Below are 24,195 nucleotides of genomic sequence, written 5' to 3'. Positions count from 1 at the left end.
CAGGTGTCCTGCTGCTCCATTCAATACTATGAGAGTGTCAGAAATAGTTTGTGCTGGACGTGTTCTGTGCTCCGCAATTTCACACACTCCCGTATTATTGAATGGAGAGGCAGGACAATAACTGGACCAGCCGCTTCACCACTGAGCGAATCCAGGAGCCCCATTCTCCACATTGCTGGGGGATCTGTTCTAGGAATTGGTGGGGGTCTCACAAATCAGACACCCACCGATCAGCTTGGTAACCCCCTATCCTGTGGGAAGCCGATAACTCAAAGAGAACCAGTCACCGGGTTTTGCCCAACTAAACCACCAGCCCCTCAGATAAGGTATAAAATATCCTTTCTAGAATTCCCTCTTATGTGAAATCTCATTCTTTAACCTACAAAAAAATCTCTCGCCAAAGTCAGGCAAATATGACACTTCCTACCACATTTTCACACAAGATGAGTATATTGCTTGCAGGGGTAGTGTTGCTTCAGAAGCCTCTTTTATAGCACCTAGAAACATGCTGCTGGTGTCATTTTAAAGATAAGGATCTCATGTTTACGTTCACACCAGGCTTTTGTTTCTGTGAACTACAGAACTATGAGATACGTAGCAAAAAACAGCTGGAAATGCAAACTGAAAATAATGATCCAATCCCTGCCTATTTTAACTGCCTGAAAGTCCAGTTTTGTAGCTCGCGGATGGGATATAAAAGAGGAGATTCTTATCTTTAATATGACACACAACACATGTTTTAGGTACTACAGTAGTAACAATACCGCTGTAACCACTAAACTTGACTCGTATCATGTGAAAATTAGGTCAGAAGAGTCATATTTGCCCGAGTTTGGTGAATATTTTATATAGGTAAACGATTGAGATTTCACATACAAGAGGGAATTCTAGAAAGGACAGTTTAGTAGGGTAAAACCTGGTGACAGGTTCCCTTTAACCCCATATGGCTATATACATCCTATTGTCACATTCCCCGTGCAGAAATGACATTTATAAACGCCCTATGACAGTGACCAACTTCACTGGCTCCATCTCCTGAACCCTGGCACCTAGAGACAGAAAGCCGGTGTCATATTAAACAGAAGAATTTCTCCGGTTCTGTTAATCATTAATTAAAGGGGAGACTCTCCTGTTTAATATAACATAAGAATTGTGTTTCTAGGTGGCAGGGTTCAGGAGATATAGGCGTTTGAAATGCGCCCCCCCCCCCTCTGCACCTGTCAGCTCAAGGCAGAAGAATCTGCTGGAGACTTTCACTTTGCAGAAGTACACGCACCCTCAGCACCTGTACCTGGGAAAGGTAAAAACTTTAAAAGGGAACCTACCACCACGATTCTACCTATAAAGGTAGAACGGGTGGTAGGTGGTTGTATGGGACGTGAGGATAGCCCTTTTTTGGGCTAATCCTCATGTCCCCGCTAACTTTTTAAAATCTTTATTGCCCCAATATGTAAATTTTATAAAGTGGCTACTGGGGCGTGGAGTAGCTGGACATGGGGCTACATATTGCGGATACTCCACGCCCCAGTAGCCGCTTTGTTCCTCCTACCCTGACATCTTCGGTGCTTAGTTCCTCGTAGCTGCGCACCCTCGCCTGAGAAGCCGGTGTTCCATGCGCAGAACGCATGCGAGAACTCCGGCTTTTTGGACGAGGGCGCGCTTCTACGAGGAACTAAGCACCGAAGATGTCAGGGTAGGGGGAACAAAGAGGCTACTGGGGCATGGAGTAGCAACGTGTAGCCTCAGCTCCAGCTACTCCACGCCCCAGTAGCCGCTTTACAAAATTTACATATATTAGGGCAATAAAGATTTTAAAATAGCGGGGATGTGAGGACTAGCCCTAAAATGGGCTATCCTCACGTCCCATACATCCACCTACCACCCGTTCTACCTTTATAGGTAGATTAGTGGTGGTAGCTTCCCTTTAAAACGGAAAAATGACAAAAAAAGCCAATTTTTTCACTTTTGTTGTTAATTATTAGCAAATTTTATAAAGAAAAAAATATGCAATTAATAAAACTATCAAGTAAAAGTCTCACATGTCATGAAAAAAAAAAAAAAAACATGTGAAGCTTTTCATTTAAAGAAGCTGTCCTATATGAAGTTCTGGAGAGCATTAATCCATTCTAGTAGCTGAATGCAACGTCCAAGTGGTTATCAGAGTCTAAAGGGAGTCTGTCCACAGATTTCACCCTGCAGACAGAACCCCCAGGGCTGTGAGGAAATAAGCATTTAATTCAAGGTTGCAGCTCTGCAAGTGCTATTTAGGGAAGTGGAGCGGCTTAGTGTACAGAGTAAAAAGCTCTTCAGGATGAAGAACCCTCCCCCATAGAAAACTTGCAGAGCTGCAGCCTTGGATTAATTTTTTTTTTGGTTGTTTAACAATCCTCCCACTACTGGCAGTATTGACTAAGACTGAACTACCTTAAAATACACCAGATAATGGAGGAAACATCTTTCTGGGAATTCTTTGAGAACAAGCTTTCAAAAGATTGACCATGTGTGAAAGAGAATGCCAGCAATGAGGAAGATGGTGCAAAAAGTCCACAGAAGGTCTCCATAACAAATTTAGCAAAAGGGCACGTGTAGAGCATGCGTTCTTCGATTCCAGGTGACTTCCTAGATGACTTACAGGGTGGCCATCCCTAAAGTCTCATGAGGGTCGGTTGAACATGTATACCAATGCTCTTTCGTATGGGGCACTTCAGGGAATTTTCAGTCAACTTTTTTCCAGATTAATAGGAGTCCAATAAAGAACCTTGGGGTTGATTTATCAGAAGTGTCAGAGTAGAACTCATGGCAACCAATCAGAGCTCAGCTTTCATTTTCTCACAGCGGTTTATAAAATTAAACCAGATCTCTGATTGCTTTTCATGATCAACTTGAACAGTTTTACCTCAGACACTTCAGATAATTCTCCCACCGTGTGTCTATGGTGAAATAAACCATTATAATTAATATTTCTGACGTGTGGACTGTTAAAGGAAACCTACCATTTAGAATGGCAGGGGTAAGCTGTAAGTACCGAGCACCAGCTCAGGGTGAGCTGGTGCTGGTACTTACTTTCGTTAGTGTTATAAACCGCGGTATCTTGGTTTTAACACTTTTTAAACTTTAGAGCAGGAGAGGCTACGACTATTTCCTATGTAGGCGCGCACACGATCGTGCGCACGCAGCGCCTAAGCCTGTTCTGGTCTAGAGTTTAAAAAGTGTTAAAACCGCAATACCGCGGTCTATAACACTAACGAAAGTAAGTACCGGCACCAGCTCACCCTGAGCTGGTGCTTGGTACTTACAGCTTACCCCTGCCATTCTAAGTGGGAGGTTTCCTTTAAGGATATAAAATAGAAATGCAAACCTGTAATTATTACCTGAAAGGCAATAGTTGGATCTTCACTAACCAGCGTCGTTGCAGGTTCAAGAACTGCTGGGAGGTCGATGCTTTCTGTGTTTACACCTCGGTCATCAATGCTAGAGGGAACATCTGTCCTAAATGATTGCCAATCATCAGACTCGGCAGAAGATGGAACCGCCACCTCATCATCTCCAAAAGCAGCCCAAGAAGAAGAACTTCCTCCCTGATCTTCATCAAAGGCGTTCCAGTCTGTAGCTCGCTCAATACTGTCCACCGTATTAAACTCTGCAAAGTCATCAGAGTCTTGTTTAGCATTCAGATCCTCATTTTTCGGCAAGGACACAAAGCCTCCAAAGTCACTAAACTCAACCGGTTCCTCAGACGCCAACTGCTCAGAAGGTATGTCTTCTTCCGGAGACAACTTTTCGGACTGTCCATCGGGTCCCTCCTGGAAATCTACCTTTGTATCCTCAAAGCTACCAAAGTCATCATCACTGACCTCCGTTACACTGGGAGGAAGTTCTAAAGGTTCATGAACAGGTTCTTTATCCAATGTGACCTGACCAGTCACAGGAACAGCAGCATCAAAATCTCCAAAAGCCTCCAATTCTGGCTCCTCGCGAGAAGCCAACGTCTGAGGGCTTTTGACTTCACAATCAAGTTCTACCTTTTGGCCATCTTTTGAAGTTTCCAGTGACTCGTGAGAAGCAGAACTTATTGTATTACTAGTCTGTTCTTCCTCTTTTTCACTTTGTGTAAGTTGTGTTGCATTTCTGACGTCCAGTGATTGCATACTATCAGAATCTAGCGTGGTAGATGTTGTTTCCTGGGGAGGAAAACTATCGAGTGCTAATGTATCAGGTTCTTCTTCAGGGAAGGGATCCTGTAGTTCATCCGCAGCAGTCAAGATGGCGCTGTGCTCAAATCTACTAGATTCAGTGCTACACTCAATACTTTCAGTCTGTCCTTCATGTGAACCTTTGGGTTGGTCTAACTGGGCCTCGTCTGAGTCTACTGGATCCTTGCATGAAAATGCAGCAAAGTCGGCAAAGTCCTCTCCGGGGCTCGGTGGTGAAAAGTCTATACTTAAATCTGTACTGTGAGAACTTATTGACTTAAACCCTTTTGAATGTCCCAAACTATTCAGATCTTGTAATCCCTGAGGGTTGTCGCCATCTACCACCGCAAACCCATTGGTCAGATTTTCCAGACTGTGTATTTTCTCACCGTTACATGTACTCACAATTTGTTCCTGGCTTCTACCCATGACATTGTCGACACGAGTAAGGTGGGTCTCTGAGTTTAAATATTTTGCGTTCTCCCCTGAGCTCCCTTTATTATCGAGTGCAGAAACATTTAATTGGGTGGCTTCGTGGTTGATATCAGTCTCGAACACAGAACAAGGTCCCTTCTTAGTAATCCCAATCTCGGAGATGTTCTCATTGGCTGTGATGGAGGTAAGGCTAGAGAAGTTATTTACATTATCCGTGTAATCGTGTATCGGTAAAAAGTGTTTGGATGGTATAAAGTCCTCTCTAGTCTTGGGATAACCGACCGAGTCAAAGTCGGCAAAACCAATTCCAGAGCTGTTGACGTCAGAAAATCCACCGAATTCTCCAAACCCGTCATCGTCGTCGTCATCGGCAACACTATCGAGAGGAGGTGGGGATGAAGAATACATTCGGATGATTTCAGGTTCCATGGTGTGAAGCGTTGGTCAGAAGAGAAAATTTACACCTAAAATAAAACAAAAAGAAGGTTATATTGTAACTGTATGTGCAACGCAAAGTAAGCAAACAACGATGAAGACATCACTTATGGCCAATTCAGTAACCAATATTATCACCAAATTTGCAGAAGCTGTTGATACATTTGGATGATCTGCAGCAAAAATTTCTCCCCAATTCATATAAATAGGGCACTCAGTAATGTCGAAAGTGAAAGAAAGTGATAATTTGTCACCTACTTGAAATGTCTATGAATAATTTTGATCCTACTTAGACTTGCGTTGTTGCGTTACATGTCAATTTTATGGCAGATATTCTGCTTTTACCTATTGTATAGCAAATTGTTCACATCAGGTTATATTTTTGACACCGATATCTTGGAAAGTATCGGCTTCTACTAAAGTCCCCCCTGTGCTCCGTGATGCAGGCTTTATCTACATACATGCTATACTTGTGTATACAGAGACTGAGCTTCATCCCATTACATGGATATCGATGATGTCAGCAACATGTAACTGAGAATGGCTGCCGAGTTCACATGCTGTTGACCTGACGTCCTCATCACAGTCCATTACACTGGGTTCAGATTGTGTTTAAACCCCTTCATGACAAGGCAATTTTAGGGCTTTAGGACCAAGCCCAATTTTTTTTTTTTATACCTTTAAACACCTTAACATTTCCAGGGAATTTTGAGACCGTTGCCTCGTCACACATTGTACTTTTGTGTTAAGTTATGTAAAAAACTGAAATTCGGCAAAAATTTTTTTTTAAAAAAATATCCATTTCAAAGTTTTAAATTCTCTGCTTTTCAGGCAGATAGTAGCAGCCAAATAACTTGACCCAATAGCCATAGCACCCAAATGACTTTGAGAGGCTTAAATAATAGTAAGACCCCACAAATTACCCCATTATAGAAACTACACCCCTCAACGTACGAAAAAACAACTTTAAAGAAGTCTGGTTTACGCGTTTCACAGGAGGTGCTATAAACTGTAATTTATTTAGACAAATACATTCATTTTAGCCAAAAATTAAACATTCACAAAGGACTAAATGAGGAAAAGCGCCACAATGTTGGATACCCCATATGGGCATAGAATTAATGGAGCGCCATTCAGATCATATATGCATCATCACGTTTTACAGGCTAAAAACCCTTCTGTTAGCTAAAAGGAGTAGAAGTCCACGCAGGCATGTGATCAAATATATGCATGGAGTACAGTTTTGCCAATGTTAGGAGGCTAAAGGACCTAGGATGATGTCAGCCTGGTCACATACTAAATGCTGAGATGGGATTGGGAGGAGTTTTTGGATTCAGCCCGAGAAGGACACGCTTAATCTGACTTGCTACAGACCTCCCTGGATACCAGATAAAATGATAAAGTTGATTATGGGAACCTGCCACTAGTTGTATTTGTGAATCATATGCTGACAGGTTCCCTTTACGAAAATCATTAATTCTAGTTCAGGGTTTTTGGCCTTTTTTTGTTGGCCGTTCTCCATACCATTAAAATAATAGGTTTATTCTTTTTTTTCCTGGCGTTCACCGTGACAGTTCAGCAACAATTTTATTTCATAGTGCGGGTTATTACGGGCTCAGCCATGCCTCATATGTAGTGTTTTTGTGGCAATTTTCACTTTACGTTGTATGTGAGTTCTCCATAGGATGGGGGCATTCGTAAACTTTATCCTACCGTTATATTTTGTCCCAGTACTCACCCGATAGTCTAGGTGAGCACTCAGCACTGCCCTATAAACACTGTGGTCACCAGCAGTTACTGCGAGAGCCCGGATGTCATACACAGCTGAGTTCTCACAGCGATTGCACTGGCTCTGCTTCTGTACGTCGTGCGGGAACGGGTTAAGGTTATTCCTCATGCGTCTTTACAACTGAAGGCTACAGTATATCCCACTGTATACTCATACAGGGGTCCAAGTCTTCCAGTTCGGCTCCGCTGCTCCAGGAGGAATGCACACAAATTGCTGCCAGATGTTTTGGGTGTCTCCCAAGTCATTTATAAAGACAGTTATATCAATGTGGAGACAAAGCCAAGACACCCAGACCACCGCTGTGAGAGTATGTTCAGCGGAGGACAGGGATAGATTCCATATTGTAGCATCCGTCCCCTATAGCCTCTGCTGCACTTTCAAGCAATAAGCAGAATGGTATAGTGTTGTATGCTGAATTATTTCCTCCAGAGCGTCCTGCTGGATGCAACATATACTAAATAGACGGGGCAAAAGGAAGGCCTCGGGCAACCCTTTTAAGGTATAGGTGGACCAAAAAGAATTTACATGTGGATAATGGCAGTACATTTCCAATAGTCAGAGGTGGACTATAGAAATGCCATCCAGTATTCATCTGGAAGTTTTGCACAAAGAAAAGCTGCTCAGATCTGTCCCGAAATCTAAAGATGCCGACACATCTCTGTGCAGGGGACCGAATGTTTTTGGATCCAGACTTCACAGCTAGAAAAACGCTCCACGGGAACAAAAGACTTGTACTATCCAGCACCCCAGACTCCCACACCACTGCTGTGCTACAGACATTACAAAGAGCCACCACCGACAAAACTGACCTCAATATAGAGCACAGGCCCCGCACTGGGCAAAGGGGATTGGTAAAAAGATTATTTACCTGCTGAACAGCCCTGGGACTGCACAGCTCTACTATATCACCAAGAGGAGCCCGCACCAAGTCCAAAGGGGAATTCTATAGGATCAGTGTGAAAGGCGGACAAACTTATTGTCTAGATATCCGGTAATCGCAGTAACACCCAATGTAACACGTCAGAAAGTGAGAGCGAGAATACACAGGAAGAACACACGAGTCAAGGGTCCACAAAATGTTTGCATTTTAATAAACCAATGCCCGTAGTTTAACACCATCTGACAAGCTGGCAGTCACTGTGGTTGTCAGATATCCATCCAAACTATCAGGGTAAGCTGCTTCCAGACACCTCAGACACCTGAGTATAATGATACCCAGCATACCGGAGCATTGAGAGGAAGGCAACTGACTGGCAGACATATTGGGAAAGAGGGGCAACCGAAGACCAGAGATATCAAGGGCGAAAGAAAGGGGGCAACCGATGGCCAGGGGTATTGAGGGAAGGAGGGACAACTGATGGCCAGGGGTTTCGAAGGTGAAAGAAGGGGGACAGATGGCCTAGGGTAACTAGGGAGAAATAAACCAATGGCTTGGGATATTGAGGAGGGAGGGCAGATTGACCAGGAATATGGGGGCTTATTTGTAAAGTGCTGCAAAATTTGATGGCGCTATATAAAGATTATTATTATTATTATTTTGTGGGACAACTGTGAAATGTAGACTGCAAGGTGTTGTACTCTGAACAAAAGGTAACTGAAAATCAAAAATAGACAGGGAAACTAACCCCCTCCCCACCCCATCTCCTCCAGTCTCTTGAGGTGTGACGGAAAAATAAATAACCGGTTACACAACGTCTCCTCACCCTTGACCTGTAGGGTTTTGTTGCTGACACTTAGTGACGGGCTCAATGCCCGAGTGATGAAAATATAGAGAAACCTCCCGACATTTATAAAGAGCGGAGAAGAAATGGCAGAGGAGGCGCTCGGCGCGGTTACATGACGCTCTGGCCTGTCTGCTATATCATGGATTTCCCATTATATCCAGGGCAAGAAAGTGCGGAGGCTTCAGAGCAGTCAGAGGCGGCTCACACGTATCCCCCATAGATTATCACCAGTAGTGCGGCAAGACAGACACAGATCTTCAGAGTGCCGAAAGAAGTAGCTACAGGAAGCCCCCTGCCTGCCCCGACCCCTTCCTTAATACACTCCGTGTAAGGTTTATGCTGCTACGTACCCGCTTTATCATTAATGAACATAGAATGAACACAGGTCTATTAATGATATACAAATTGCTAATTCTACATTAATTGATGAGGATCGGTCACTGCTCCAGACATTTACTTTAACATCAAACTTTGACTCCCAAGGCAACGCCATACTGGAGCATCTTTTCTCATAACCCGGAATCGCTGCTCGGTTATTCCTCCTGTATATATATATTTTATGGTGAATAATATTTAATAAAACATCTGATGAGAGGTGAAGAGTCTTTAATGGTCATTTAATGGTACATTCACACGAACTAGCGCCTCAGGCCGGGCACACGTCAGCGCTACTCACCCCATTCCTCCACTCTGGATAGAGGGCGCAGGGCCGGCGCCGTAAAACGGTCCCAGTCACAGTGCAGGGAGACCACGCGTGCTCACCGCACAGTGACCGGGCACTATAGACATCAATAAAGACCAATATGCGGCCACAAATGGTGCGGCCACATATCAGTCCCCATTAAGGGTGCGTTCACATGTCCAGTTTTTCTGATGGTTTTTGATGTCCAAACCAGGAGTGGAGTGAAAAAAAGAGGAGGAGCAGCATCTAAGTGAAAAATTCTCAATAATTATGATCCACACCTGCTTTTGGCTTTAAAAACTGCATATGAAAAAAAGAACACGTGGACGCACCCTAAGGTCGTGTGAATGTACCCAAAGGCCATTTCTATGAGCTTAAAAAAACTATTAATTCATAAAAAAAATTTAAAATTCTACCATCAGAATTCATCATGATAAACCAGAGACACTTATTCATAGATCCAGGCACCGGGACTGTGGTCATCTACTTATACTTGTTATCTGTGGCCACCTTCTTTCTAAAATCAACTTTTAAAATTATGGTAATGAGCCAGAAGGGCTCTGGGGACATTACTATTGCCTCATCTGTGCTGCAGCTTCACAGGCTGTTACACTGAGCACTTCCCCACTACCACTGTAAAATTTCCTCCACTGCAGTGAGATCAAGCAGAGGGAGAAGTACCAAGGAAGCAGGGAGAAGAGTGAGACCGTGTAAAAACCTGTGAATCTGCAGCATGGAGAGGCTCTGATAACTGCCTCCAGGGCCCTTCACGCTCATGGATAACAAATATAAGAAGATTACCACAGTCACGGTGCCTGCATCTATGAGTAAGGATATGGACACAGAACGCGCTTGCTTCGCAACGCAATGCGCTGAGGACTGGCCTCAGTCCAGTTGCATATGCATTTTCATGGGAACATTTCGATCAGTAAGCATGCGATTGGGTCCAGGCTCGGCCCCAGTTTCTTGTGTTGCGCTTGCAAACAAAACGCAAGTGCCCCATGTGACCGCACCCTCAGAGTCCCTGGTTTATCCCGGCTTGAGATTACTGGTAGATTTCCTTTAAATGAGAATTTCAGTGATTCACAGGGTCATGGCACAAAAATAAAGTGGGCCCCTATGACATCACTTCTGGACGGCTATTTGAGGCATCAGGTTGCTCGTCTGGCCTAAGAATGGTCGACTGTCGCGATGCCGGACTAGGAACAGGTTAAACTTTTTTTTCTTTCCCGTGTTACCATTTGCTTGCCTGGTCTTATGAGCTTTTCCAGAATCCACTTTCCCCCTCCACTAGGGGCTGATATTAGGGTATATACAACTCCTGCATCTTCTATACACCCTCATGTCAGGACGCAGGACTTTCCATCACGTCACAGGCGGCGTCTAGGTGCACGGTTACAGGACAGTAACACAATATACTCTGCATTTTTTATTAGTCTCCCGGCTCTCACAGGAGACATCTCCACCATCGGGTCCATAGAAATTTCTAAAATCTCCCCTAAAGAGTTAATATGAGAGAACTCTCATCATCCAGTTCATAAGGGAATAACATGGTGCAGGTGACATGGGGGATGGGGCCAGGTGCTACATGTGCAGCTACAAGGCCGATTCAATGACTGCCCTGTTTATACAGTCTATCTCTGAGACCTGCCAAATAGCAGGAATAAAGGGCAGCGGCGGCGAAACACGGGATTTGCGACTTTGTTTTCCTTATTACAATCTTCAAGTAGAAAATCAATAGTCTGATGCATTTCTATGCCTCCACATCCTCATCTGCCTCCTCCGTTCTTAGGAAGAATCCCTCATATATAACAGAGAAAGCTCGTCCATCCCGTAGGGCAATTAAAGGGGTGGACAATGCTGTAAGTAGGCGCACACAGCGCAGTATGTGTAGCAATAGTGGGGGTATAATCCAACACCCCAGGCACTACTAAAGCAAACCCAAGCAAATAAACTACCAGCCCCTCAGGCAGAGTATGAAATGTCCTTTCTAGAATTTCCTCTTTCATGTGAAACGTTACCCTATAAAAAAAAATCATCTCCACCAAACATCTCATATGCAAATCAATTGAGCAGAGACGCTCTTTGCATAAGAGGAGTGACTTTTAGAGGGAGAACGTGATTTCTGGTACCCTTATCTTGCACTCTATTGCAGATAAATCCATGCTTCTGGTGACATTGTAAAGAAGAGAATTTCGTCTTTTAAAATGCACCACAACGCCATATGTAGTTGAGAGGTTGTGCTTGGTATTGCAACTCCACCCAATTCATCTGAATAGGATTGGAAGCGCTGGGGACCTGGGTTCAAATCCCATCCAGGTCAACATCTGCAAAAGGTTTGCAAAGATACTTCACAACAGTGGAAAGTGAGGCAGCACTCCGGCATTTATTCCATACACAGTGGTGTTCCACTCTACAATTTTCTTTGCAAAAGGTTTGTACGGGTTTCCTCCGGGTCTTCCGGTTTCCTCCCACACTCCACAACATACTGGTAGGGTGATTAGATTGTGAGCCCCATTGGGAACAGGGACTGATATGGTGAGTTCTGTGCAGCGCTGCATAATCTGTGTCTGCTATATAAAGGAATTATTATTAGGTCTGAGCTGTACACCGGTCACTGGCGATACACGTGGGGTAGGGCGTTTGTGGGGTTTAAGAGCCGTGAGGCTGGTGACAGGCTCCCTTTAAACTACTTTTGGTAATAAGGCTTGCAGAACTGTGCTCTACTGAACCAAAAAACAGGGAATTAAAAAAGTGGGATATGGATTTTTATTTTCAATTCACATAACTGACTGTAGATGACAGAATCACAACCCTGATGCGATCCGGAAGATGACAGATCTATCTTAAATATGACACCAGAATCAGGTTTCTAAGTTGTAGAACTATAGAGCTGAAGATAGGTCAGCGGGGCGTTTGAAATTACCCTCCCCCTGCAGTATCTAAACTTGACTCATCTTAGGAAAAGATGATCATTTTCACATGAGTTTGGAGGAGATTTTTTTTTTATAGGTAAAAGGGTGAGATTTCACATAAAAGCAAGAATTCTATAAAGGACATTTCGTCTCCTATATGAGGCGGCTGCTAGTAATTTAACAGTCATATAGAGAGTTGAATGGGGATCCACATCCTATAAATAATCCCTATGCTGCAGCCCAACATCTGTAGATCCCATAGGCAATGTATACTCATACAGCCTATGGACAGAAGCCTGCAGGCGCATGGAATGCAACCCATCAAGTTCTCGCGTTTGCTTTCTCCGGGCCTCGCTCTGGAAAATTACCAGTCTGGTGAATATTTTAGAAGGAAGGATCAGGTGCCACCTGCTAGTCACACCTCTCCCTCCCTCCCCGAGACACACAGCGTGGAGGGAGACACCGGACTGTACAGACACATAACGCAGCAAGAGGACATTGCAATGCACTAAAGACAGAAAGAAACAATGTATCCTCATCAATATGCGCAGGAGATACACATTATAGAGACCCTGTGCCCCTGCTCTGTGGTTACTTATGATCCTGAGGCTTATTTTACAAGGTTATCTATACATCCTACAGATAGATTCACGGTATATGGGTATAGCTGAAATTGCTCAGGTATCTCAAACACTAATATATATAGTGTGTAGATCAGCTGCAATGCTCTGTGCACTATGCAAATTACTTCCTGTTTACTTCCTCTATAAGTTGGGAGGTATGGGATGGATCAGCATCAGTCAGTACCAAACAGCTTCTACACAACTGGACTCCAATAACACCTTCCTCTTCTTCAGGCTAGTCGCAGAACTCCCTTAGATTCTAGGAGACTGCTAAAAGTACTTTGTATAGTAGCTATGACTCACAGATACAAGCCTCTATTTCTCACCCCTCTGCACTGCGCAAACCAGATACCCCCAAGTGAGTAAAGTAATGCAGTTCTCTGATATACGGCACCGAACACACGACTACGGCATGGAGGTATGTAACAAGCAGAAAGATTATATTATAGAAAGTAAAAAAAAAATATTCAATAAAAAGCAGCTCTGACATTTGTTGTCTTATTTACCCGCTTACCCCAGAACTAACCAGCTGTGTCATCCCTGTGAGCAAAAAAACTACAACTCCCAGAAGTGCCTGATAGCATAACATAGTCAGCACCTGCTCAGAACTGGGGCACTGCTACAGCTGACAAGCCATGAGGGCATGCTGGGAGTTATAACTCTGCTACCAGGTTGTTGAACACTGGCGTAACTAAATGGGTAGTCTATGAGAATGACATGGGAGCATAAAGGGGGAACCCGCACAGAGCAGAAGTGTGCAAGGTACAAGTACACCCCTACATCGGGCGGCCATTGCTACAGGAGAAAGTAATAAGGATCACCTGTATATTTGCAGGACAATGCACCGGTTGTTGGATACCCCCCTGCCCTACCCTACCAATCACTGATGGATAATAACAAAATTACAGCACAAAATCAGCAAAATATTAGAGACATTCACGTATACAGATGACAAAGCAACATGCACATAGGATTAGTAGAGCCGCACAAAGCAGCACATGATAATGCTCATCAAATGGCACCAGGATTCGGAGGGTCTATCAAAAACCACTAACCCACCAGGTGCCACAGGTAGGCAAGAACCTCACACTGATGCCCAGGCTGCATCAGGACATGAAAATATGGGCACACCCAGGGGTATCACTGGAATTAATGGGAAAGTGTGAGCGGAGACCGCTAATCTAATAGCACCCTAAGGACCTACCAATGTCCCGTGAGTGAAGGGAGACCCCTCTTGTGGAGGCTAAATTCTTCAGAAAACTGACTTGTCCAAAAGAAACCAACAGATTCAGCCGACTCTCTTACCATGAGCATCCGTGGTCGTGTAGTATCGCAGCTCAAACCTATATATTCATTGAAACTTACAATACCAGACATGACCCATGCAGAGTAGAGGCGCTGTTCTAGGAGCAGCCATAACATGAACAATCTTTTTACCACTACAGTGACCTACTAGAAAGCCTTTCAATAGCACCAGGGGATCATCAAATACCCTCAGTGTGTTCAATTTTCATCTCCACAAGGAGAATTGCTGCCTTCCTGGGAGGAGCGCGCTCACTATGATGCTCAATAACTGACAGGATCCGCCAACAGTCCAGATGAGAGGACTCAATGAATTGTAGTGATGCAAGGAGTCCCTTCTTCCCTGCATTACAAGATCATCAATTTATAATTATCAGGAAGAAGGGAATCCCTGTTTCATATCACTGATGCTCGGAGATCATCCCCGCTAACAATGTTCAGGCTGTGAAATCTGAAGAGAGGAATAAGCTTAGTGGCAATGCCACACATTACCCATGGTCAGGCATGGCGCTACGTGTGGATAGAAGAAGAGATGATTTAAACCTCCAGACAACCCCTTTAAGACTAAGACCGTAATGTTGGTTGGGAGTCCTTTGAAGTGTACATGGCAAAGCAGCAGTACCAAATACAACCTGTGGATAAGTGTGGAGCTGTTTATGACAGAAAGCACTGATGTGTCTATTTCTGGACAATCCCTTTAAATTAACCCTTTAATCAGAAGCCTCAGAATAGTACCAGGTAAGTGGTTAGTGTCCTGGAAATGTTATGGAGAACACACAGTGCCGGAGCCTCAGCTGTGGCCAGGTACACGGTGGCCCCGGAGGAAGTTGTCACGTCCTGTCAGGCGTCTCCTATGTAAACAGCTGCTCTCACCTTGCCCCCTTCTCCCGGGCCGCACAGCTCGGACGTGCCGTTCATGTCGCTCCCCGGCCGGTACAGCCCTGACACTTGTCTAGTCACAGCAGAGACGTCACACACCGGCCGCAGCCGTCAGTCCTCCAGGTAACCCCGAACCCAGGAAGCGGCAACAACAGCCTCCACCTCCTCCTCCAGTAGCAGCAGCTCCCGGATCCGCCTTCCCGTCATACACCGCGTTCAGGCGGAGAAGCAGGTCGAAAGCGGAAGAAGCCGAGCGCTAAGGGCGGAACCGTCCTAGCTGTCAGACTCATTTGCCAGCATTACGTCACTTCCTGCGTCCGCACGACATCAACTTCCGGTAAATGTGTTGTAGTGAATTCTTATCACGTGACTATTTTTTTTTTTTTGTCTCGCTGGCGAACAGGTTGAGTAATCGCCGGAAGTGTGTAATGTGTACAAGGAGTGACGTCATTTCCGACACGAAGCTGGTGCTGGCGGCTAGGGCGGAAGTGACGCATTAGTGCGGCCGGTGTCATGGCTGAAGACGGAGAGGGCCGGAGCTGGTGACAGAGGAGCTGCGTTGTTTAGTGGACACAATGTGGTGAGAAGCGTCCGGTTATGGCGCCTTATCTTACTCCACAATATACCCTGTGTATAAGTGGTGGGTGAATATGACGTCTAAGGCTAGAGAGTTGCGGCTGCAGTGCGTTTTATGTGCGGTTCTGCTCTCCAGTTAGGTTTTTACTGTAAATTTGGCTCAAAATTGTGTCTTTCTTGTATGGAGTAAGAAGATTGAATGATGAAGGTCTAATCTGGTCACTGCTGCTGTGCTGTCCACCATACTTTATACTGCAGCTCCTCTCTAAGTCTCCTAGTCTGTATTGGGACAAGTCCCTCTGGATGTCAGGACATGGAGCTACACTCTGGGGGTAAAGGATCCACTTCCAGGACCCCCTGAGAGGTGCCTTTGAGTATCCTGTGTGATCACTGCTCTGTTGTCTTGTATGGGTCTGGTGGGGATAGTGGAGGACATTGTTCTGTAATCTATAGGAGAGGAGGTGCACACTGCCCCAGTGTTCTATGTGGATTTGGTGATGGCTGGTGCTAGTGGTCGCACCGCCTGCGATCAGACACTTTTCTCTAAGTTTGTGAATTGGAATAACTATAAATAGTAAAAACTCTGTAAAGATTCTGCCTGTCACTGAGACGTGTCAGATGATGTCTAGGACATGGGGGTATATTGTGACTTGCCCCTATGTCTCCTAACTACATGATCCTGGATTCCGAAGTGTGTAGTCATAACCTGATTACCTGCAGATTACATGTAGTTTGTTAGATGTTCCCCTCTCAGGATTGGGTTTTATAGTAAGTGGTGTAGGGCATAGCAGAGGCACCAGTCCTCATAGCTAAGTTTCTGACAACATTATATGAATGAATAGAGCAGATGATAATAATAAACTTTAATATACTTTATTAAAGTGTCCTCCTTTTTCCTCTGCCTTTCTTCCTTATTTAATGAAATTGTAAAATCTGCTTTCTCTCCCGTATCAACTAACAGCTGAGAGATAAAGGAACCTGATAAAAGGTCTAATGGCTTCACCTTTCACAAACATTCCCTGGATAGTCTAATCTGCGTACAGAGCTGGAACATCAAACCTCCTTATCTGTCTGACCTGGACAGACTGTTCAGTTACACTGCTCACTGCAGGAGAAAGAAGCATAGACGAGGTGCAGAGAAGCTGTTTTACTTAATGAAGTATATTACAAAGTTTACTATCACCCGCTCTATTTTACTAACTGCTTGCATTTCAAGACACTGAAAACCTTTTAGAAATCATCCTTCTTGTTATGTCATTCGTCAGGGATTCAGTCAATGAATGAGTACAAAGGCCCATAAGGACCTGTGGGTGGTTTAGTGTCCCCAATCCCTTTAATAGATCCCTATGATGCTGCTGTTAGCGGTCGTCATCCCAGGCCACTATGGAAGATGTAGTTAAACAGTTGTCTGAATGCTGCTTGTTAAAGTGATGATGGATATCCATTCACTTTATGATAAAAGGGGGTCTGATCTCTGCGGCCACCACTAATCCCGAGAAATATAGTACTGAATGAGCACAGTACCTCTTCATTTTTTGGAATCTTTAGGGGAGATCTTGCTGATGGACCCTAACAATTATAAAGTCTTCAATGGTTCTTAAACTCATTTACAGATTTGTGCTTGCTGTCAGAGACTGAAAACCATATTTTGTATTATATTTTTTTTTGTTCAGTTGCATCCAAATTCTTTGTAAACTAAAGAGCCAAACTAAAGCCTAGCGAGTTTGTCAAAATTGTTCCATGTACGTATGGGATTTATGAGACCCAGCCTAGAATCAATGGACTGAACAGACATGCTTAGATCAGTGATTTTCAGGGCCAGTTCACATCTCCATTAGGTCTCCAGTTATTTTGAGCCAAAACCAAGTATCGTGGGTCTCACAGAATCCTCTTGGGCTAGAGAGTTGCGGCTGCTGTGCATTTTATGTGCGTTTCTGCCCCCCAGTTAGGTTTTTACTGTAAATTTGGCTCAAAATTGTGTCTTTCTTGTATGGAGTAAGAAGAGTTGGTAATGAAGGTCTAATCTGGTCACTGCTGCTGTGCTGTCCACCATACTTTATACTGCAGCTCCTATCTAAGTCTTAGATTGAACAGACATTCTTAGTTCAGATCTGTGATCTTCAAGGCCAGTTCACATCTCCATTAGGTCTTCAGTTATTTTGAGCCAAAACCAAGAATCATGGATCACACAGAACAGGTGCAAGTCTTTCTTGTATACCTTATCTCTGTAGAGTCACTGAGACAGTTGCACTTTATCTGTAATTACCGCAACAATCCAGAGATTGAGCTACACACAGCATAAACTCTGTATAGAGGATCATCTAGGGAGGATACACTGAAGCAGGAAGCCCGGGTCTCTGTCTGCTTCAGTCTAATAATGGAATAAACAAGAATCTCAATATTTACTGACGGCAAAAAGAGATCTTATAAAGATCAGAAATTTAAGTACAAATGTGAAAGTGTATTGGAAAGTAACAGTTTGATAGTTAAAATCCCTTTTAATATATATCAATCACTAAAAAATCCATGTTGACGCCACCAGAGGAGCCTGAAGGAGAACGTCCGTGTCACTTTGAATGTCGCTGAATGTACTTGTTCTTGGGAAAACCCCTTAAAATTCAAGGAACTATATTTCCTTAACCATTTGTTTTGTTTTCAGGCCTGTCGCATATCTTCCAGTTTCTGTAACAAGAAAAGCTTCATGCCAGGTGAGTAATCAATCCCTCGATTTAGGCGCTTTTTTTAAAATTTATTTATTTACATTTTTTGGGGAGGCTTTTTGCACCCTACTAGACAGGGCTGCATGGTCTCAGAGAGAGAACGGTGTAGATGTAATAGACATTGCATGTAATTGTATTTGTCCTAGAAAATGGTGCAAAACTTTGACATAACTTAAAGGGAACACGTCATGGCAATTTGGAACAATAAACAGGTCTGTCAGTAAAGTTTTATTCTTGTTTTTTACATTTTTCCTACACATACAGCCCTCATACAAGTCGCTTTGGTACCCAAATCCACAGGTGCATTAGGACCTGTAGTTGGTTTAGGGACCTGACAGGTCCTCTTTAAAGTGTTTGTTTCATGTGTTTCATGTATTTAAGCTATCTCTTATCAATAATATCACAATATTGGGGATAAGTTGGTTGATCAGCAAGGTTCTGACAACTGAGACTCCCATGATCAGCTGAATGGTGGCATGAAACAGTGAATGGACGGCAGAATGCATGCATGTCCTGCTGCTCCACCCATCACTGAGAAAGGGGGTCCCAATCTCATGTTCACTGCTGGTCCCAACAGTCATACAATCTGTGATTGACTTGTTATCCACTATCCTTTATATGGGGGATAACATATACTTTGGACAAGCCCTTTTAAGGAGAATAAAGTTTTGCCAAATTATTTTAATGATTAATGCATCTGGTCTTCGTTTACACCGTCTTAATACAAGTTACAACTAGTACATGTACACTGTGGACTTTGATAAGGATGTTGTCCTACACAGCCCTTCTATGTTACCCTATTTTTTCAATGTATGTCTTCTATCCATTTGCTTTGTGATATGAAATGGGTCACCTGGTCTTAGTTTTACTAGCCCCACTTCTGCCCACAGGTTGTTTCTGGTATTGCAGCCACAACATCACTGGTGCTGAGCTGCAATACTACCCATAACTCATAGTTTTGAGGGGATGCAAGACACTGGGGGGATTTACTAATTCTGACGCAAGCATGACTGTCGGCATCGGAGATATGTCTCCGGAAAGCACAGCCCGATGTATTAACGTGGCGCACATCAATGAAATGTGCGCCAAAATCTTACATGGACTGCGCCTTAATTTTGGACTCTGACCATCCTGGTCTATTGTGTGCCAAAATTTGCGCCAAAAAATGCTGACAAAATACACATAAATGTGACGGATAATGTGGAAAAGTTAAGCCACGCCAACTTGTGCCAAAAAACCCTGGAGGAGTCGGGATAGTGGGAAACATCTGTTCTTTCTGGCGCAAACACATTTATAAATGATCCGCAACAATAACGATAATACATCTGCCCCACTGTGTTTATTGGATAACCCTTTTAATATATTGCATTAACTTTTTCTTTTCTGTTCTCCTCAGCTGTAATTTCCTGAGTGTCCGGGAGCCCATAGACCGTACCATGAAAATGGCCGGCCAGTTCCGGAGCTACGTGTGGGATCCAGTCCTCATCATTTCGCAGATAGCGTTGATGCAGTTCATCTACTATGGCTGCCTGGGCCTCTGGATTGCATTATTGGACGTGTTGATTCACTACAGCCCTTCTCTCGACCAGCTCTTCAATTTTGAACTTTTGGGATTTTCTTCTGTACACGGGAGGATCACTATGATGGCTTTCATCTTAAACTCTTTAACCTGTGCTTTGGGACTCCTCTACTTTATCCGCAGGGGAAAGCAGTGCCTGGATTTCACTGTGACTGTCCATCTTTTTCACATGATGGGATGTTGGATATACAACGCTCACCTCCCTAGCACAATCACGTGGTGGCTGCTGATGTTTGTATGCATTGGCCTCATGGCAGTGACTGGCGAGTATCTCTGTCTGCGGACTGAACTCAACGAGATCCCCCTTAACTCTGCCCCCAAGTCTAATGTGTAGACTGATTTTAACCCAGCATACCTCTCAGATGTTTCTTATTCTTCAGTATTTATCCTCCACACTGTTAGATCTGCTAATGGTTTCTGGAGTTTGGTGAAAACTACTTCTAGAATTAAAGCTACGGAAAAACTGAGATAACGGAGTATACAAGCTGTGAGCGAGTCCGAGTACGTCTCTAACTATTCAGCGTTTGCATTGCACACTTAAGGCTTTGGTTGTCTCAGTGCTTTGTTACAGCTTCTTCCACCCCGGCTTCCTCGCAGATATTTTCATTTCCATTCTTGGAGTTGAAAGAAGATTTTAGCATCTTGATCTTTCCCATCTTGATGGGGCCCATCTCTACATGTGTAGTGTAATGGTGATGCCGAGAATAAGCATATCATATAGATAATACACTATATGAGGGCGTTGTTGATATACCTTATGGTCCGTCTATATGCTCTGATACCAGAGATAATCGAAATATCACCCATCAGCAATGGCTAAGCCAACAAGACTAAGGAGGAAATCTGCTATCTTTAAAATGATGCACCACAAATAAGCAGAGTTTTGTCAATTGTAGTTTAGACATAACCACTGACAGTTCACAAAAGACATAGGTCCATATGGTGGGGATAGGACATAGACGAAAAGGAGGAGATGGGTTTAACTTGGACCCATTGCTTTCCCTTCTCCTCGTTTTCATATACAGTAGGCATTCACAATACATTGAAGGTTTTATGGATTTTGTATGCCTTACACTATGTTTAGGATTTGATGATGATAACACATCACATCTTATCCCATGCTTTGGGGGCAGTTCTCCCTTCATAGCTTTTCTCCATGGGCACAATAGGAAGAAATCTGTCAGTATGTTCAGGGGCTCTGGCTGCTCATGAACCTCTGAAATCATTTGATACCTGGTAATTCAGTACCTGCATTTAGATAAGGAAGCCTATAATTTGCATGCACATGGGCCCAGTCCTGCTGCAGATCTGTGAATGAATAAACATTTGCATCACCAGCACATTGCAGATATGTTAAACCGTTTATAGTGGTCCTGATTTCGGTTCAGTTTTCCCGAGAAACTTTAAAAGGGTTGTACAACGTTTGTGCGTTCTCCTCTGTTCACTGGAGATTATAATCTGATCGTTGAGGGTCCTACTACTGGAAGCCCCATGATGAGGAGAACAGAACAAACAGCGATCCGTAGAACCCGATCGCAATAATAGGTGGGGCAGCAGGACGCCCACCTATTAGCTTGTTATCCCCTATTCTGTGGTTAGGGTATAATTTATAAATGTATTCCAGGATTTCATTATTGATAACATAGCTTTAGAAAAGCACCAGCATCCACAATAGACCCTTACAGACCACTTCTGTAACCACTTGTTACTATTTATCCTTGGGTTACATGGCCTGTTTACCGCTCCGCTCTATTCAAGTGAATGGGTCATGGCTGAAATACCGAGCACAGCCACTATACAATGCACGGCACTGTGTTTGGCTAGTAATAAAAGGGCCCACACCACTCATCCAGACGCTATAGATCCTGGTGTATCCCTTTAGCAATGATATAAGGCTAAATTTTACAACCGCCCCATCGCCAAAGGTGCTGCCTTTATTCTTATTCTGGGATATGAAATGGAATCCTATTCCTAATAATCCAACGTGGTTGCCTGACTTGTGATGGATTATTGCTTGGAAATATTCAATGTGGACCACCTTTAGTGGTAGGAATTTTGGGATGTCAAAAGTTGTATTTGGAAGTGTTAGTTTAATGCAGGTCATCTTCTCAATACACATGACCAGCACATGGATGGTGGGGATGAAAATCTGGACAGAATTAGAGGGGGAGGACCTCTTCATTTACAATTTCCTTAAAGGACATCTACCACCAGGATGCAGGATTGTATGCAAATGAGCCTGAAGGTCTGCAGTCTCCATTAACACCTATGGAGCCTGGAGTCCCTCAGGCTCATTTGCATACAATCCTTCAACCTGGTGGTAAATGCCCTTTAAGGATTATATACACAGATCTGAGATGTTAAGAGACCTGTCTTCTATTGATATAATATACAAGTATTTCAACGTTGTAAATGTCATAATCACGTGGGCTGATTGCTGCCCTGACGACTCCAAACATCTCTATCATGGGAGTCCCTGCACCCACTACGGACCACAGCTCAGAAATCACTATATCAGGGTGCAGGGACCTGCAGCATCATAGATCACTGATACTTGGAGGACCATCTATGGCCTCAATTTTTACAAAACCTCCCAAATGTTTGACACTTATTCTCCATACCCCTCACAAACACCATGAATATGGAAACCAATGCAAGTTCAAACAGAAGGAAAATATTTTGTCTGGAAGTAACATCCCTAATTTCTGGTATTTGGGGTCTACATTACCCCTTATCCTTCCTCTATGGACTAGAACCAATCATGATTTTTTCTAAGAAAGTCGCAGACCAGTCGAATTTCGGCACCTGCACTCTGCCTTGTTGTACTACTGATGTAAATTGAGCAAACCATAAAGCTTGCCAGTATTTTTGGGATACAACTATCAGCTCCCAAATTAATCGGCTACTTTGCGCCCCCTTCATTGGTTATCAGGTTACTGCTTTATAACATTTCTGCCTGTATCTCCGTTCACTACAGCTTTGTCCTACTCATGTGAATGGGACTGAGCTGCAATACCAGGCACTGCCACTACTAATGTATGGAACCATGCCTGGGGACACTCCTCAAACACCACTAATATTATTTTCTTGACCATCAATTTCCAGGAACTAAGACATTTTTTTTTTTCCCAAAATAAAATATATTTTTCAAGATGGACATGACTGACGTTTTTACCTATATCTGTAAGTGACACTTTACAGACAGCCGTGTTAAGAGCAGCCATATGTTTTATCCTGTCAAATGAAATGTGGATGTTTGGATGAAACTGCTCTTTTAAAGGCAATGTCCACCTTCAAAAACTTCCAAAGTATCAACAAAAAAATTAAGCAACTTCAAAATAATCTTGATTACAGACTACTATAATGTGTCTACAGCTCTTTTGCTCAATTCTGTTTCTATGGTAACAGACTACAACATCTTTTGTAGTCTGATCCTGCCCTTTGCATTGTCATTTATCTTTCCCCTTCTTGCTCTTTTAGGGTGCTTTTACCATTGATGACAGCTGTTTGTAGCGTGCGTGGAGAGGAGGGGTTGTGGTACACCAATGCTCAAATTATTCTATCCCCACGAAAACCCCCATTTAATTATTAAAGGCAATCTTGCATCAAAATCCAAAATTATAAACCAGGGACACTTACACATAGATGCAGGCACCGGGACTGTGGTGATCTTCTTATATTTCTCATCCATGGCCTCCTTCCTTCTACAATCAACATTTAAAATTCTGAGCTACTCCATGCTGTGGCTTCACAGGCTGTTACACTGTGTAATCTCCCTCCCTCTGTCTGCTGTAATCTCACACAGTGGGAGGAGGAAAGTGCATAGTGTAACAGCCTATGGAGGGGTTCTGGTAACGGCCCCAGAGCCCTTCAGACTCATTATCTTAATTTTAAAATTGATAAGTCCCTGGTTTATTATGATGGATTTTGATGGTAGATTTCCTTTCAGAATTAGAGGATATTTAAAGTAAAACCTATAGAAATATTATAGATTTTACTTTAAGACTATTTTCAAAGTTGCTTAGTTGATATATTTGGACATACAGGCAGCTCCCTACTTAAGGACACCCGACTTACAGACGACCCCTAGTTAAAGAATCACCCCTCTGCCCACTGTGACCTCTGGTGAATATCTCTGGATGTTACTATAGTCCCAGACTGCAATGATCAGCTGTAAGGCATCTGTAATGAAGCTTTATTCATAATCCTTGGTCCCATTACAGCAAAAAAGTTTGAAATTTCTGTCGTCAGTGGGGCAAACATTTTTTTGTCTGGAACTACATTTATAAAATATACAGTTTCGACTTACATACAAATTCAACTTAAGAGCAAACCTATGGAAC

General features: G+C 43.4%; 2 protein-coding genes across 4 annotated transcripts in view; one reads left to right on the top strand and one right to left on the bottom strand.

Annotated features, from left to right (window-relative positions):
• Nucleotides 1–15,297, bottom strand: part of AFTPH (aftiphilin) — a 42,030-nt gene extending 26,733 nt beyond the window's left edge. The window contains exons 1-2 of one of the 2 annotated variants that reach the window (XM_072140394.1): nt 14,972–15,297; nt 3,372–5,092 (exon numbers count right to left, since the gene is read on the bottom strand). In XM_072140394.1, coding sequence (XP_071996495.1) covers nt 3,372–5,057 — 1,686 coding nt within the window. In that variant the 5' untranslated portion in view covers nt 5,058–5,092; nt 14,972–15,297. The remainder of the gene's footprint in view (nt 1–3,371; nt 5,093–14,971) is intronic. The other variant, XM_072140395.1, reaches the window with a different exon arrangement.
• A 65-nt stretch (nt 15,298–15,362) lies between these two features.
• On the top strand, nt 15,363–20,328 carry SYS1 (SYS1 golgi trafficking protein). Of its 2 annotated transcripts, none has more exons than XM_072140396.1 (3): nt 15,363–15,557; nt 18,213–18,261; nt 19,670–20,328. In XM_072140396.1, the coding sequence occupies exon 3, from the start codon at nt 19,710–19,712 to the stop codon at nt 20,184–20,186; it is 477 nt and encodes a 158-aa protein (XP_071996497.1). In that variant the 5' UTR covers nt 15,363–15,557; nt 18,213–18,261; nt 19,670–19,709; the 3' UTR covers nt 20,187–20,328. The 2 variants fall into 2 exon arrangements, with proteins under 2 accessions (XP_071996497.1, XP_071996499.1); XM_072140398.1 differs by lacking the exon at nt 15,363–15,557 and adding an exon at nt 15,593–15,617.
• The last annotated feature ends 3,867 nt before the right edge of the window (nt 20,329–24,195 follow it).

This window comes from Engystomops pustulosus, chromosome 3 (assembly GCF_040894005.1).
Source record: "Engystomops pustulosus chromosome 3, aEngPut4.maternal, whole genome shotgun sequence".
In the NCBI taxonomy this organism is placed as follows: Eukaryota; Metazoa; Chordata; class Amphibia; order Anura; family Leptodactylidae; genus Engystomops; species Engystomops pustulosus.
Note: the sequence above shows the minus strand (reverse complement) of the source record. Positions and strands in the feature narration are given on the sequence as shown.